Below are 15,730 nucleotides of genomic sequence, written 5' to 3'. Positions count from 1 at the left end.
TGCATTGCCCACTCCTCTGCCTGCGTAGCCCTGACTTGTCCCGTGACCTTGCAGACTCCCGCCCTGCGTTCGGCTTTGTCACAAGCCATTTTCTGCAGCGTGGTGGTTTACAGTTCGGGGCAAGGCAGATGTTTTCCAGATTGCGAACACTGCAGTTTTTAACTCACTCTGTCAGCAGCCTTCCCCCAGGTTCCATAGAAGACCTGTTGTAAGGCAATTTGTCTTTCAGCCATTTCTTCAAACCAAAATTGAACATTACAGTGCACTGGATGGCGGGGAGCGGAGGGGGAGGGAATAGAGTGCTGCTTTGTGTGGCTCGAGGCTCTCCGGAGAGTCATTTTTGTGCTACAGAGATTTTCAAGATGTACTTTACTCTCCAGTCTTTATACATTTTCGACAAAGTAAGGAAGAATAGTTACCCAAAACTTATAACTAAGTCATGTTCCATAAACATTTTTAACCATAAAATCATTTTCTCTCAGAGGTTTTTTTTGTTGTCCCCAATGTACGTTGAGTCGTTTACCCGGTGTGTCAGCCACTCCAGCAACAAGCTTTGGGAAGCCCTGAACTCTTTGGGCCTGTCGCCATGCCCATAGGAAGTGGTCCCTGTCATTTTAACCCTTTGGTGCAGAATTCTGATATAACACCACAATGATTGTTGCTGTTGGCTTTGTATCAGTCAAGGTTTTGGCAGGAAAGAAAAGGCACAAGCGGACAGACTAAGGAGCATTTTATAGAGACTGTTTATAAAGGTGTTGGCAGAATTAGGGGAAACCAATAAGGTGCAGGACCCGGGACTAGCAGGAGTCGAAGCGTTGCCATCCTAGGTCTGGAGGGTCCAGGGAACCGTGAGTTTCCTTGCCTCGTGGAGTGCAGGTGAGGCTGAAGAGAGGGCTGTCCAGAGGCGTGGTCATTCGTAGAGAGAGGCAGCCGACCCTCTGCAAGGAGGGAGCCAGGGGACCAACATGGCAACCATACTCTGTTCTTGCCCTGGCACTTCCAGCCCTCCCACCTGCTGAACTTGATGGGAAGCCAGAGGGCAAAGGTGCCCATTGGTATTGTCCGTAGAGATCAGCCTCAGCACAGAGCTGGGCAGAAGAGGACTGATCCTGGATCTGGTGGACTGAGGACGTGCCGGGAAAATATTCATCCCTGGCTTTGAATCAGTTGCTTTGTAAGCGAGTCAAAGTTCAGTAGGGGCCTAAATAAGGTGTGTCAACTCAGTCTATAAAGTCAGAGAACCTTAGGAGGAACCAGAGGAGTCATCTACCCTCTGCTTGAACATTGCTAGAGACCTTGAGAGACAGGACCATCTCTCCTCCCCACAGTGGCTCTGGGATGGCTCCCACTGCTCAAAATTGGCTTTGTAAGCCAGAAACCCAAACTTGTATATGAAATCTCCTGATTTTTAAAAAGAATGTTGGCCACTACTTCAAATTAAAAAACAAAAACATGCCTACTAAGGAACAAGTCTACCTACTAGATCGAGGTTGTAACCTCTGGTAGAATTCCTCATTCAGATTTGAAGACACTCATCACGTCCTTCATTTGATTTTCTCTTTGGTCTAAGAGCAGGCCGTTCTTCCATCCTTTCCTTACCCATCTTCCTCATCCTCTGCATGTTTCTCGCTCTTTCAGAGCCCTTCTTAAAAACATGGCTCTTAGAATAGAAAACCTCTTTTGGTGTCTTTTAACCAGAACAGGTGGAAGAGGGCTGTGATGTTCTTGCTCATGACTCAGTGTTGCCAGTGGAGGGTATTTCGTTGCTCTAAGCGCCAGACATGAAATTTTTTGAAGCAATTTCCTCTGCTGTGGCTAGGTCCACCTGAGCCTTCAAGTCTTCATAAACTTATTAGTCTTCTTATGTTTGATTTTTTGGTTTGGATTTAATAGATTTGCTTAATCATGAACTTCTCTAAGCAAAGACTTTAACCTAACTGCCAAGTTATCATATTTATTTGTAAAATTTCCACTGTTGGTTTCAGGTCATTATTTTAGCCTGTGTTGTGTGAGCCTCTAAAATTTTACTTCTGTAATCAGTTGGGTATCTTTCCTAGATTCAGGCCATTTTCAAGTTTGATGAATGTGGGATCATCAAGTAGTTGATGATAATGTTGAACAGGCAGGTTCCCTCAAGCATAGCCACCTACAATTTGATGTTGAGTTGTGCATTAACACTGTTAGGGTACAGGCATATGGTGAATTCTAAGTCCACCTAATGACGTTGTTGTCAGACCCTCCATCTATTGACCATAAGGATATCATGAGTCGCTTGATCAAATGTCTTGCTAAAGTTTAAATGTGCTTGGTCTACCACTCTAAAATAATCCTATCAAAAATTAAAGACTTAATTTTATAAAACCGGTTGAGTTTGGCACTTAAAAATTAGCCCAATTAAAAAGTGGACAAAGGATTTAAATAGACATTTCTCCACAGAAGATATACAGGTGGCCAACAAACACATGAGAAGATGCTCCATATCACCAGTCATTAAGAAATACAAATTAAAACCACAATGAGACATGACCTCACACCCGTTAGAATGGCCACTACAAAAAAAATCTATAAAATAGGATGTTAGCAAAGATGTGGAGAAATTAGAACCATTGTGCGCTGTTGGTGGGAAGGCAAAATGGTGCAGCCGCTATAGAAAACAATATGAATGTTTCTCAAAAAAGTAAAAGTGGAACTACAATATGATCCAGCAATCCCACTTCTGGGTATATATCTAAAAGAACTGAATGCAAGATCTCAAAGAGATATTAGCATGCCGATGTTCATTGCAGCATTGTTCACAATAGCTAAGGGTGGACACAAGCCCATTGGTGAATGAATGGATAAAGAAAATGTGGTATATACATACAGGGGAATATTATTCAGCCTAAAAAAGAAGAAAATCCTGTCACATGCAACAACGTGGATGAACCTTGAGGACATTATACTGAGTGAAATAAGCTGGTCATAAAAAAGACAAATATGGATGACTCCACTTATATGAGGTATCAGAAGTAGTCAAATTCATAGAAACAGAAAGTAGAATGGCGGTTGCCAGGGCCTGGGGTGAGGGGCAATGGGGAGCTGTTCAATGGGTAAAGAGTTTCAGTTTTGCAAGGTGAAAAAGTTCTGGAGATCTCTTGTACAGCAATGTAAACACAATTAACACTACTGAAGGGTACACATAAAAATTGTTAAGATGGTAAATTTTCTTCTGTGTTTTTTACCATAATTAAAATTTTTAAATTAAAAAGAAAAGATTAGCCCAACTCTTCCCTTTCACAGAGGAGAAAATTGAGGCCCTGAGAATTTATAGAAACTTTTAGCAAACTCATGTGGATTCCAGTTACAAAGGTTTTTTTCCAAGTGCCCACAGATGAGTTACTGTGGTTATTGTAGTTAAAACATTTTCTGAAGAGAACATTTTTAATCACTATAGATATCACAGTCTTTTTAAAGAATTCATTCGAGGATACATAAGGCAACAGATGATCTCCTCAGTATTTCTATCGCGATATGAAGAGGGTGCAAGGCGGGCCAAGCTCGCCAATGCGCGCCTAGCTACCTGTCTCTCCCTCGCTCCCAGGCATGTGCTCACGTATTATGGGGCAGATCCCTGGCTGCCACAGGCCCGCTTATTGTATAGTTTTCAAATAATAAATGGTAGCGATTCCTGTTTGGTTTGTATGGTTTTTAAAATTGCTTCATACAAGATCATAATTTAACTTGTTTAATTTTCTTTGAATTCTAAGGTTCTGTAAGATTTCTTCCAACCTTTGCCGTATTTAAGATCTGAGCATTTTCTTATTTTAACTCAAAGTAATATCCCAGATGATGTTTCTCTTTATAAAAGTACCTCTTGAATGAGAAATTATGTTTACCTTGCTTTAAGCCCCAGGATAAGAAAGAAGTATTTTCTCCATTTTATTTAATTACTAATCAAAGTATTGAATATCAGTGTAAAAATAAAAGAGGAATGTCAGATGTGAACTGTGATACCAAACTGTTGATTTTTAAAAGGAAATTAATCAGGCAGTCCACACTAAATTGTTGGTTTCAAAAATCCCAAGCATTTAACTTGATGTAACTAATATGTGCATTTAACTTTAAAACGGTTATTCCAAAGTATTGAAAATCTACACCATTCTAATTTTCAGCCAATTGTCTTTGCAATGCATTGGAGCATTCATTACCCTTTAAAGTGAATAGGAAGAATGTCTATCTTTTTAACTTTTTTCATTTTAATAGTATGTCCCCGCCAGATATTAGCCCTCATTGAGAAGGAACCTTGAAATCTTAAGGAGAATGATAGAAAACAATTCCATAGAGTGTTTTAATTTTCATTAGTAGTATGTTTCAAAAGCACAGAAGCATTGAAGGCAGCAGGCTTGTCTTCCAACCCAGACTCCGCCACTTTCTAGCTTCGCCAAATTATTTATTCTTTCTCAGCTTCAATTTCTCTTCGGGTCAAATCAAGATAACTTCAAGTCCCGGGTTGAAATGATGCATAAAAACGCTAGGACATTAACAAGAGGTTGGGCAAATGTTAGTTTTCTAATCTTCTGTGAGGAAAGTTAGTTGTTCTGTGGAATGTTTTTAGATTAAGTTTTTTGAGCCAGACTCTGACTCGCCTGCTGGCCGAATGCAGAGAGCCACCTGGGGACGTTAGCGCATTCAGTCGTGGGCTTCGAATAGCCAGAATTTGTTTCCCGTCACTTCCAACATGACCGCGTCTTGTTCTGCCTGACTATTTCCCTTGGCAAGAAGACACCATGCTCGTTTGCGTCTCCTCAGCGTAATCAGCAGGAGCCAAGTCTGACTGTACTTAAAGGGTTTAGCTTCTTGACGTTTGTTCTCGGGCAGCCGCCGGGGGGCGTGGTCCCAGGCCTCCCGTCTACCGTCAGAGGCGTTCTGTGGATGATCCTGATACGGAACGAGCACAGAATAGACTCCTTTGTTTCCCAGACAGGTGAGAGCCCTACTTGCTCTTGTTGCTAAAAATCTGGGCCAGAAAAATGACTAGCGTTACATTGGTACTAAATTAGCTTCATTCCTTTTGTAATCATTACCCTCGTAATGATTTCACTGAAAATCCAAGAATAACAAGAGGACTTCACCTCCCTAGAGTGCTTGGAAATTTGAACGTGTTTTATAATGTTAATAAGAATCATAGTATCCAACAACTGTGTGGCCCTTTTTAAGTTTCCCAGGTTCTTTCATGAACGTTGTCTCTCACGTGAGCCAAATAAGACTGAGAGAGCAGGTACTATTTACTCCCCCTGAATAAATGAAGGATGGAGGCCAGAGGTTGTTTCTTGCTTCAGGTTGTTTAGAATTCCCAGCCCAAAGCTTTGCTCCTGGATCCTTTCCTACTCTAAGGGGAGGGGTGACACTGAGTGACCGAGTTGGAACAGGTGCTACAATGGACTCTTTCCACAGTACTTCGTGTAACGTTACAGCAGTCCTCGGAAATAGGTACTGCAATCCCATTTTACAGATGAATTTGCTCAGAGCGACTAAGTGCCTAGGAAGGTTACATAGAGAATGACAAAGGCAGGCATCAGAGGTCTCTGACGGGTCCTTTATTCTGTTACATTGCCTCGAAAGTGTGTACATGGATAGAGAGAGAGAGAATCTGTCTGTCTGTCTATCTACCGATCTGCTAGGCCCTGTGGTGGACACTCTTCCATGTGGTTTCTCTCTGTCCATCCGCCCACCCACAGGCCTGCAGACAAAATTGTTACTAGAGCACCTGAGTGGCAGCTCCTCAGCACTAGCTGATTGAATGGCTTCCACGGATGCCCGGGTTCTGTTTACCTGTGCGGGGTATGCAGCGGGGCATTCAACAGCAGCACCTCCGGCAAAGCTTCCGGGTTCTTCCCCACCTCTCAGACCTGCCTCGTCCTTCCTCCCTCTGGGAAACAAGAGAATCCTACCAGGAGAAAATAGGTGCAAAACCACAGCCTTTCTCGAATTGCTGGCAGTGTGGCTTAGTAGCTAGAGCAGGGGTGTGATGCCATACGACAGGGAGGAGGCCCAGCTTTGGAATTACTAGCTGCAGGTCCTTGGGCAAGTTCTTGCACCTGCCTGTCCCTCAGCTCCCTCCCCTGGGAAAATGGGGATATGGATGGCGCCTGCTGCTGGGGTTGGTTGTGAGGATAAAGTGAACGAGTTAATGAAACGCCTCACGATGGTACCCAGCCCATGTTAATATAATGGCTGATGTGATTTTGTCCCAGTAGAAAACACTCGATGAATATTGAAACTTATTTTTATTATACTCAATAAGCCGATTTGACCCCCCCTGAAGCCACTCTGAGGGTTAACCCACAGAGCACAGTCCCCAGCGCCCGGTTTTGGTCCCCTTCCTGAATTCTTGTGTTGAGTCTGTTGCGTGGGGAGGAGGCAGCGTGAACAATAGGTTCCCCAAGAAGAAGTGTGCAAGTGCAGACCGTGCGTGGTGGATCCTCACTCGCACACACTACGGAAGCTCACTACGTAAGGGGGCTTGTTGGGTGTCTGCACCGCCCTATTCATACTTCCCTTGTGGCATTTCCAACAACGTATTGTAATTCTCTCTTTTCTGTTTTCCTTACCAGACCATGAGCCTGTTAATGGCGGAGGGCGGGTCGTATTTAATTTTCTATTCCCAGGACCTAGTATAGCGCTTGGCAGTGGTAGCATTTGTTTATTGACTTACCGAACAAGTGGGAGGAGGAGTGAACGGATGCGTGGTTAATTCTTTGTTAGGTAAATAGTCATCTCTGAATTCTGTGTCAATCTGAATTTTCACACTTTGGATTTTCTTAAAGCAGAATAGCTGATGAGGTTATTGGTGATGAGGGCATGTCATTATGTAACCCCTCTAATTACTGTCCCATAATTCTTGTGTTTGTTTTACCGGTCAAATAATTCATTAATGATAGTGTATGCCCAAAATGTTTAGTTTTAAAGGTCAGACTCAAACTGATAAAAGGAAAAGTGTGCCTCATGTCCTTCTATACATGTTATATTCTTTTCCAAGCAATGGTACAGTGGACGTATAAGGTTTCAAAAATATGCTTCAAAGTGTTGGCACTCATAATTATTGAGTTCATATGAAACCATTTAAGAAGAATACTTGGGTTTCCAAAAAGTGTCAAGTTATACAGTGATGCTGTGCTGGAGGGAATTGTAGACACCATCCAAAACAGATACTTCACTTTCGTGGATGAGAAAAAGTGAGGCCCAGAGAGGTGAGTGATTTGTTCAGGGTCACACAGCTCATCAGAGACTGAGCTGGCTCTGACTTCAGGTCCCCATGTTCTCAGGCCAGAGGCTGTGTGGGACACGAGGATTCTTCAGTGATGTTGATTCTGGAACATGCAGGAACTGGCCCCGTACGTCCAAACCAGCCGAGACAAGAGCATGATTTCTGGAACACCGTGCTGTGGTAGTTGCCCTGGGCTGGCAGGCAATGTGGAAGAAGAGCCCTGTGGTCCACTCTGATGCTCTTGCGTGCACACAGTCCAGTCACATGGCGTTTAAGTTTTAAGGTGTTAGAGAAATACAGGTCTGCCGCTAAAGGGAGGTACCATCAGAGGGGGACCCACCCACGTGCCGTCTTCCTGCTGTCCCTCTGCGATTTCTAAACGTTTGAACTTTAAACTTTTAAACTTCAGTAAATTATGCTGAAGTTTGATAGAAACAAATTGAAATAAGCCATGGTTCTTTGTTTCTCACAGTGGATTTGTGTCTAGAAGAATAAGAGAGGCTCATTTTAAACTATGCAATGTGATATTATACGCGTTATTTGGACTAGCGTAACTTTCGCTCTTTCTAATTTCTGCGCCCAGATTCTAAGGACTCCAAGGAGAAGAATAAAATGGAAATCCTGTACATACTGGTGCCAAGTGTTGCCATTCCCCTGGCCATCGCCCTGCTGCTCTTCTTCATCTGTGTCTGCCGCAACAACCACAAGTCGGCGTCGCCCCCTGTGCAGAGGCAACCAAAACACGTCAGGGGTCAAAACGTGGAGATGTCGATGCTGAATGCGTATAAACCCAAGGTAACAGTAGCAGACAGCACTGCGGAGATGCGTCAGGCTTCAGGGTAAAGCAGAACTTCCAGGCTTCCCGAGTCAGAAATCAAGCGATGTGGACTCGGTTTTCTAAGTGCTGGAGTTTGTTTGCAGCATAACCGTCCGTTGCTAACTTTGTCCCAGGCAGGGAAACACAGTGTCATCAGTGCGCCTTTCGGTGTTGGGCCGGCCGTGGTGCTGCCTTACCATGGAGTTTGGGCTGGAAGGAGTCCAGTTCAGGGACCATCTCAGAATGGGAGCTATTTTTCAAAATTTCAAAGCAGGAAATTCCATACTCTTCCAATCAAAATGAGAGAGATGAACACAGAGAGGAATCCAACATTGTTTACCAGTTTCACTGTCAAAAAAAAATCCTTTTTATTGCACAACACTGTGTATATACTTAACACTACAGTGCCGTACACTTAGAAAATGCAATTTTATGTGTTTTTTACTAAAACCAAAAAAAAAAAACACATCCTTTCTCTGCCTAACCTACATCCCTTTCTCTTTGGTTTAAGCATGTTGGAAGAGAAGTGTTGTCCTTCCCACAATCTTTGAGTGCTGCTCTATGATCGTCCGCCTTGGCCCTCTCCTCTCTGTGCTAAATCAATCCACCTCCTTTTGGTTTTTCCTCCACAGCTTTCAACATTTGGGTTGCTCGAGGTCCTGGCAAGGAACCCAGGGTCACTGGCCCTTACCTTAAATGGAGCACATGCACCACAGCTTGGAGCTGAAATACAACAGAGGCTTTCTCTCCGGAAAGCCAGCACCTCAACCCCAGGCCTCTCAGCAGAGAGATTTCATTTAAATAATTTAGGATTCTTGCATCCAAAAGCCTGTCTTTTCTTCTTGTTCCAACTCCATAGGAACATTCATTCATTCATTCAACAAATATTTATCTTCTCTGTGGGTTAGTGACCATATTATTCTTTTGACCCTTATAAAGAGGAAAAGCATCCCTTTTAATAAAATTTTAGGGAAAAAATGTCTTCACACTCAAATGAACTAATCCTTTTTCCCAATAAGTAGCGAAGTGCCATGGGGATTGACACATAGCCCTCGTTTTATTTTATTCTGCTTTGCTGTGGGATTTTTTTTAATTTAAAAAATCTTAAAATATTTTTCTATTGTAAAATCATATTTGTTAGTCAGGTCTTTGTCAAATGCTAAAATTCATTTTTCAATATTCTGTTTCTAACAAAAGCACTATTCTATTAAGTGTGAATTTTTATCATAAAAAAACCCACAGACCCTCAAGACGACAGAGTTCGAGAAGTGGCTGGGGGATGGGTGGGGTGGAGGGTCAACTCTTTTGACATCCTGGCTGCAAGCTAGCTGACTTACATATATTATGGCATTTTAGGCAGTATCACACTTAATCCTTACAAAGGCAGTAGAAGAAAATGGAGGGGTTAATGTTATTGTGCGTCCATGAAGTAGCGTCTAGTTGACATTTTATTTACCCCATGACTTCAAGCTGAGTGCAATTGTCTTCCTTCTGTGAGAATCTTTCCCTGTCTTTTCTGTTATTAAATGTTGAGAAGCCTTAGAAATGCCAAAACTCTGGGGAGAAGAGAGACCCAGATCCGCTTAGTTACAGCTGTCACTGTGTGGCAGCCACCATCCCGGAGAGGTGGGCTCCTCGCTGCTGTGGCAGGAACCGATGGAAGAGTCCTTTCCATTTGGGAAAATTAGCCATCTTCTCAGCCAGCCTCAATCTGCGGCTTAGTTCCATTCTTAGGGGAGGTTTGTTTCGTAGCACGTGATGTCCACCAGGCCCCATGGTTTGGATTTCTGCCGTCTTTCAAGTAGAGATCTCAGAGAGCTTCGTGGCATACATAGAGAAAGCTAATATGCCTCGATTGATACAAATGGTCAAGAACTGTGCCGGAGTTTTATGTTCCTTATCTCCTTTAATTCTCATTCCTCTGATATCAGGTCAGAATTATCACTGTCGTGCAACCGGGGCACCTGAGACTCACGCTGACTAAGTAACTTGCCTCAGGTCAAGGAGCTAGTAATCGTAAGAGATGAATGTGAATAGAGGATTCTTCAACTCTAGTTAACGCCCTTGCACTAGCGGGACCCGTGATGACTTTTTCACAGAACAAATCATGTTGGGAAGGGATTGAGGGGGCCAGGCAAACAACCAAATGGGATTCCATGTGGTCGGTTGGGGCTGAACACTGGCCACAGGCATGCCCCTGGCTTGTGACAAATCCTTGAGAGGCCTGAAGAACAGTCCCGAGCCTGAGCGACAAGGCCGCAGGCCTGCGGGGACGTGTGAAACTTGGCAGAGCAGTGATAGTGCATCCTCCGTGGTTGTCCAGGGACAAATGGAGAATAGACTGGGATAACGTTTCCCAAAGACTTTGTGAAGTAGACATTGTTTTCCTCCTTTCTGGATCCTTTCTGAAGTGTCCCTTGCAAAATCTCCCCGGGTCAAGATTCCTCCCACCCAGGCTTTGGATTCAGCCTTGAGCAGCTCGCCAGCGGTTCTGAACCCAGCTGGAAGAGGGCAGCTCGTGCATGTGGGACTGGGCTAAGGAGAGAAGGGAAGCAACAGAGACACAGGCTGGCTTTTTTTCCCTTCCTCTCCTAAGAGATTTGGCTCCAGTCAAATTTGAGTTATTCTGTTGTTTGTTTTGGTTCTTACTGAGTGCCTTTCCTGGAAAAAGCACAAAGGACTTTGTAGACCTTAAAGAAAATTCCTAAACGTAAACAGTCAATCTTTGAAAGGTTGCTGACACATAAATATTACATGTACCTATAAAATCTAAAAGGAAGGGACACTCATAAGAAAGAAAGAGAAAAAGTCCTGAAAAGAAATTCCCCACCAGGGCAAAATTGAAAGGCTCTCTGGAGGCTGGAAGAGGAAGGAGTGGAGGATAGAGGCTCTTCTGCTTTCTTATTTCTCCTTGGCCAAGTTCAAAAGTCAGAGACTCCAGGATTCTTATTTATCTAAGCCTGCAAGGTTTAAACTATCTGTTTCCGTCTCTCTCCACTTGCTGAGCTGCTGAAACTCCCTGAGAGTTTGGATTAAGAAGAGGCTCCTCTGGGAGATTCAGAATCCACACCCTTCAGAGGGGACCACGGGGCAGCCGCAGACAGACTGGCTGACGGGACCTGGGTTGAGCCCCCGCAGGGGTGGATGGTCAGTTGGAGGTTAAAACTGATGACACACGAGTTTCCTTCTGGTCTGTGGGGAAAGGAAGGCAGTGGACCAGAGAGACATCTTGACTCTGAGCCTTCAACCATCAGGAAATGAGGATACTCTGCTGGCTCTGCCTCCAGCTGCCCTGTGGCCCTGGGGAGCCCGTCAGCCTCTCTGAGTCTCGGTTTTCTCAGCTGTTCAGAGGAAGAAGTAGACGGTGTTCATGGAAAGTACTGTTTGTTTCTTTCCTTTTATTTTGTTCAGCAAAGGATTTCAAGCCATTCAGTTGGATTTGATAATCTCCCACCTTTTCCATCTTTATCATGAAACCCTCCGATGAGTACTTCAGGGATGTGTGAACTGAGTAGGATTTTTCTGTATTGCATTAGGAATCTTACAATTGGAGTGGGTGTTTTTTAAGGGTACTGTGGAAAATGAGCCCTCTCCGAGAAGCCTGGAAATCCCACCGCCCCTTCTCCCTGGTTCTTTCCCTTTGCCTCTCCCTTACCCGCCCCCACCTTCCCACTGTTATGTGCGTCTGAAAAACAGCAGCTTGGTAAGGGAGAAAAGAGTTAGAAAGAGGCAGGTTCCCCTCAGGCACAGGGTGGGCCCCATTCTGTCCTTCCCTGTGACTGGCCTGTGTAGGGTTTTTGCATGCAGAAAGGCCCAAGGGGTAGGGGGGTTTGAGAATGAGGGGCAAGATGAGCTGGGTGGGGGCAGGGAGGGCCAGCCAGAGCCTGACAGGCTCCTGGCTGATAGAAGCGACATTTGGGGGAAAGTGGGATTTGCTGAGCTTTCTGAAGCTGGTGGCCACATTTTATTTCTCCATTTACCCTCATCTCTTGCCAGCTTCTCTGTTTCTTCACTTCCAGGCAATTCATCTCTCCTTTTCCTTTCCAGCCAAGTGCTTGCTGGATGTACTGGCACTTGATGTCCTCGGGGCCTGTCCCTTTTGCCAGCAGCATGCTCCCATCTGAAAAGCCCTGCCGTGGTCTGGCCACCCCTCTTAAGCCCTGTCTTTACACAGTGTTGCCACACGTGGTGTTAAAATATCCTCAGTAACTTTTCCACTCCTGTCCTAAAGCCACGGGCTCCCCTCAGGGAGGCTCTGAGCTCACCCTGCCGTTGACATGGCCTCGACAGACTCACCAGCAATGTAATTTCATCCAGTGCCGTTTTCCAAGTCTTTATCCTCTTTAATTTCTCTGGAGCATTTGGTATTCTTAACCACCATCTTGAAATACTTGTTCCCTTGGCTTTCCTCCTATCTCTTGCTGCTTCCTTCACTAGCTCCTCTTTTAATTTCCTAAATGGGAGCGTGTTCTAATGCCGGCCCATCCTCTTTTCCTTTCTCTCTCTCATGCTGATTTCATCCTCTGGCATCGTGTTAGCTCCCACTTGATATAATGACTCTGCAGTCTGGAGGGGAGTCTCCCCCTCTCACGTGATAACGTTCTTCCTCCTGGCACCCAAGACTTCCTGCTCTCTGGGCCTAACTCACCTTTCCAGCCACATTTTTTCTTAGTCGGTTTCTGAGAGGTAGTGTGATACACTTCAAAGAGCAAGGCTTCGGAGGCAGAGAGATAGGATTACGGATCTTGGCTCCACTGTTTACTGGCCGCGAGAGCTTAAGCAAGTTCTCTGAGCCTTTGTTTTCCCACCAATAAAACAAGGATAAAAATAAGACTTAGAGATATTTTTGACACTTCGAGATAGTGTGTCTGGCATTTCACAGGTACTCAGTTGCTAGAAGTTACTATTCTTTTTGTTACAGTGATGATATGAGCAACCACAAACCTTTGAATCAACTACCACATGCTGTGCATGGGATAATATGGGCTGAGGAGGAAGCTGTGGGACGCAGCAGCCCCCAGCCTTAATGGGGGCGAGGACAGAAGCCAGGGAACCGTAGCAAGGATTATAGAGGCAGCTCTTTAGATAGCTCTGGTATTCCCTGTGCCCATCTCGTTAGCGTAAACCTGCCTGGGAAAAGTCCGTCAGGGTGGAGAGGGTCTGACAGTGAGGGCTGTGAGGCTGTCCAGCACAGAGCATCAGCCTCAACTATGCCTGTGGAAACTGTACTTCTGGGGAGAATGGGTATTATAAATGGATATGTTATAAATGGGCATTACGAATAAGCTAAGTTACCTCACGTGAATTATCTCAATGGAATCTCTATTATAACCCTACAAAGGAGGCGCTAATCCGAGCCTGATTTGGGGGGTGAGAAACCAAGGCTTAAGACTAAGAGTTTGCCCAAAGTCACGCAGCTAGTGAGTGACAGAGCCAAAACTCAAACCCAGGTCTGCCTAGGTCTAGAGCCCAGGGGCTCCCATTTCACTCTGCTGCCTTAATTTTCAGGCTGACTGAAACACTCGAGCCCAAGTTATGAGGACTCGGTGGTCCCAAGTGACATTAAAACTACTGGCATCTGTTCTGCCTATTTGCAGGCAGAATAGAACCTCTCCCGCTGACATTGTAAAGTAACTCCACCACAGAAACAAGCCTGGTCACCACCAGACATTCATGCTAACTGTCAGAAAGTTACATTATAGGAAAGCTCTGCTGCTGGAGTCAGAGCCCTTCCAGAGAAGTGCGGCTGAACTCAGAGCAAATGTGCGGGCTCTCAGTTGAAACTCCCTCCAGGATTGGGTTGCATAAGCCAGAAGGCACTTAGTTCAGCTGCAGTCTTTGAAAATGTCCATAACCTCCCCAAATAAAAGGGTTGTGGCCTTCAAGCTTTTAAAATGTAGTCATTTCCGTTTATGAGTGGAGTCAATTGTTTCACATTTCTAACACTGTTTACCTAAGAACCAGTAAAATGCACAAGAAACGAAATGGCTTTGGAGTCTAGCAGACTCCTGTCAACAGCCAAGTCCAGATACTGAGAAATCCTGATTTTCATACACTCTCCAGGGCTCTCGTGCCCTACTCAGGCAAAGGCTGCCGTTGAAAGGTCATATTCACTTCTCCTAGTCAACGAGTGGAGACAACACAGGATCGACTAGAGTAAGGTCCGGATCAGAGACCGAAGAGCAATGTCACCTTGACATTCCACTTTTACGCCAAAGGGCCTCATGCTTTTAAAATTATGGCGTCCTTTGATGATTGAATGAAAACTGCCACTTCTTCCCAGAAAAATGCTCCACCGTTGGAGTCAGGTGTGGTTGGCTTTGAATCTTGGCAACACCACTTAGGAGTTCTGTCTTCCTGCAAGCTACTTAACCATTGCATGTCTTAATTTCCTGATCCGTAAAATGGGGAAATCATAGTAGGTATCCCCCAGGGTTGTGATGAGGACTAAATGCATTGAGGCAGTCAGCACTTAGAGAGCAGACAAGGGGGTATAGAGCCGTCATAACGGGGATAGACTCTGCAGTCTGAATTTACAGCCTGCCAGCTGTGGGATCACTTAAACACTCTGAGCCTCGGGGTCTCCATCTGCAAAATGGGAATAATAGTCACAGTGACCAATTTGTGCAGTTACCGTGACAATGAGAGGAGTTAACATGTATTGAGTACTTATAGCCTAACACATAAGCTCTCCAAAAACGATCATAGCCGTTGTTATGATCTCAGTGTCTGGCACGTGGCAAGTGTTCACTACATGGAAGCTATTATTACGCTCACATTACAAACATCGAGGATAGGAGCTGTGTCTTCTCTCTTCGTGGGTCTTGCACGGTTCCTCGTATACTGTTCCATATGTATACTCTTCCATGTGTAGTATATACCTTATCAGCTGACTGATGCAACCAGCTGTTAAAATTGTCTGCACATGAAAATAGAGTAAACTGATGACATGGCCCAAGCCATAGAGTGATTTATACTTTGAAACCTTGAATCTCATTAAGACGGTATCCATGCAGACTATAAACCCAGTAAATACCAGTCAGTGGTTCTTATATTTTCTTTAGCTGGCATTTCCAAAGCATGTACTGAAGCAGAGTGCTGTTTTCTGTCCTCAGTCAGAATCGCTCAACTGGATTCTTCAGACACCCAGTGGCCATCATCATGCAAGGAGTAGGGACCTAGATCACTAAGTAATTGTTTGATCCAGAAAGCCATATATATTTATTTCCAGTGGTTCTCAAAGTGAAGCCTCCAGTCCAGGAGCATCCTCATCATCTGGGAACTTGTCAGATAGGCAGAATCTCAGACCTCTGGAATCTAGGAGTGGAGCCTAGCAATCTGTGTTGTGACAAGCCCTCCATTCCGATGCTGCTCTGATGTAGACCATGCTGGTCAGTAGTGGAGATTCAGAGAGCAGGTCAGTCCCCAAGGAATACAGGTCTCAGGGAAAACTCCGCTTCCAAAGAGAAAAAGGACCTGATAATGTCCTCCTATTACCCAAAATACCTCTCTAATTTCAATAGGGCCAGGCTCTGCTTCATTATTCCTCTGAGGGGACTGAGTTCAAATGCCCGTGTGTGGAACCTGCTCTTCTCCTGCAGGCGCTCCTGTCCAGCTTGAACTGGCGAATGAGTAGCAGAGATATCTGTAAAGGGCAGCGGTCTTGA

The 15,730-nt window shown here is 44.7% G+C and overlaps 1 protein-coding gene across 6 annotated transcripts in view; it reads left to right on the top strand.

Moving 5' to 3' along the window:
- The window catches only part of ROR1 (receptor tyrosine kinase like orphan receptor 1), a 358,789-nt gene that overhangs the window by 333,349 nt on the left and 9,710 nt on the right, over positions 1-15,730 (top strand). For all 6 annotated transcript variants that reach the window (XM_023641954.2, XM_070267553.1, XM_070267555.1 and 3 more), the window contains one exon: positions 7,830-8,041. In XM_023641954.2, coding sequence (XP_023497722.1) covers positions 7,830-8,041 — 212 coding nt within the window. The remainder of the gene's footprint in view (positions 1-7,829; positions 8,042-15,730) is intronic.

This window comes from Equus caballus, chromosome 5, assembly GCF_041296265.1.
Source record: "Equus caballus isolate H_3958 breed thoroughbred chromosome 5, TB-T2T, whole genome shotgun sequence".
Taxonomy (NCBI): Eukaryota; Metazoa; Chordata; class Mammalia; order Perissodactyla; family Equidae; genus Equus; species Equus caballus.
The sequence above is the reverse complement of the archived record's forward strand: the minus strand, read 5'-3'. Positions and strand labels throughout refer to the sequence as shown.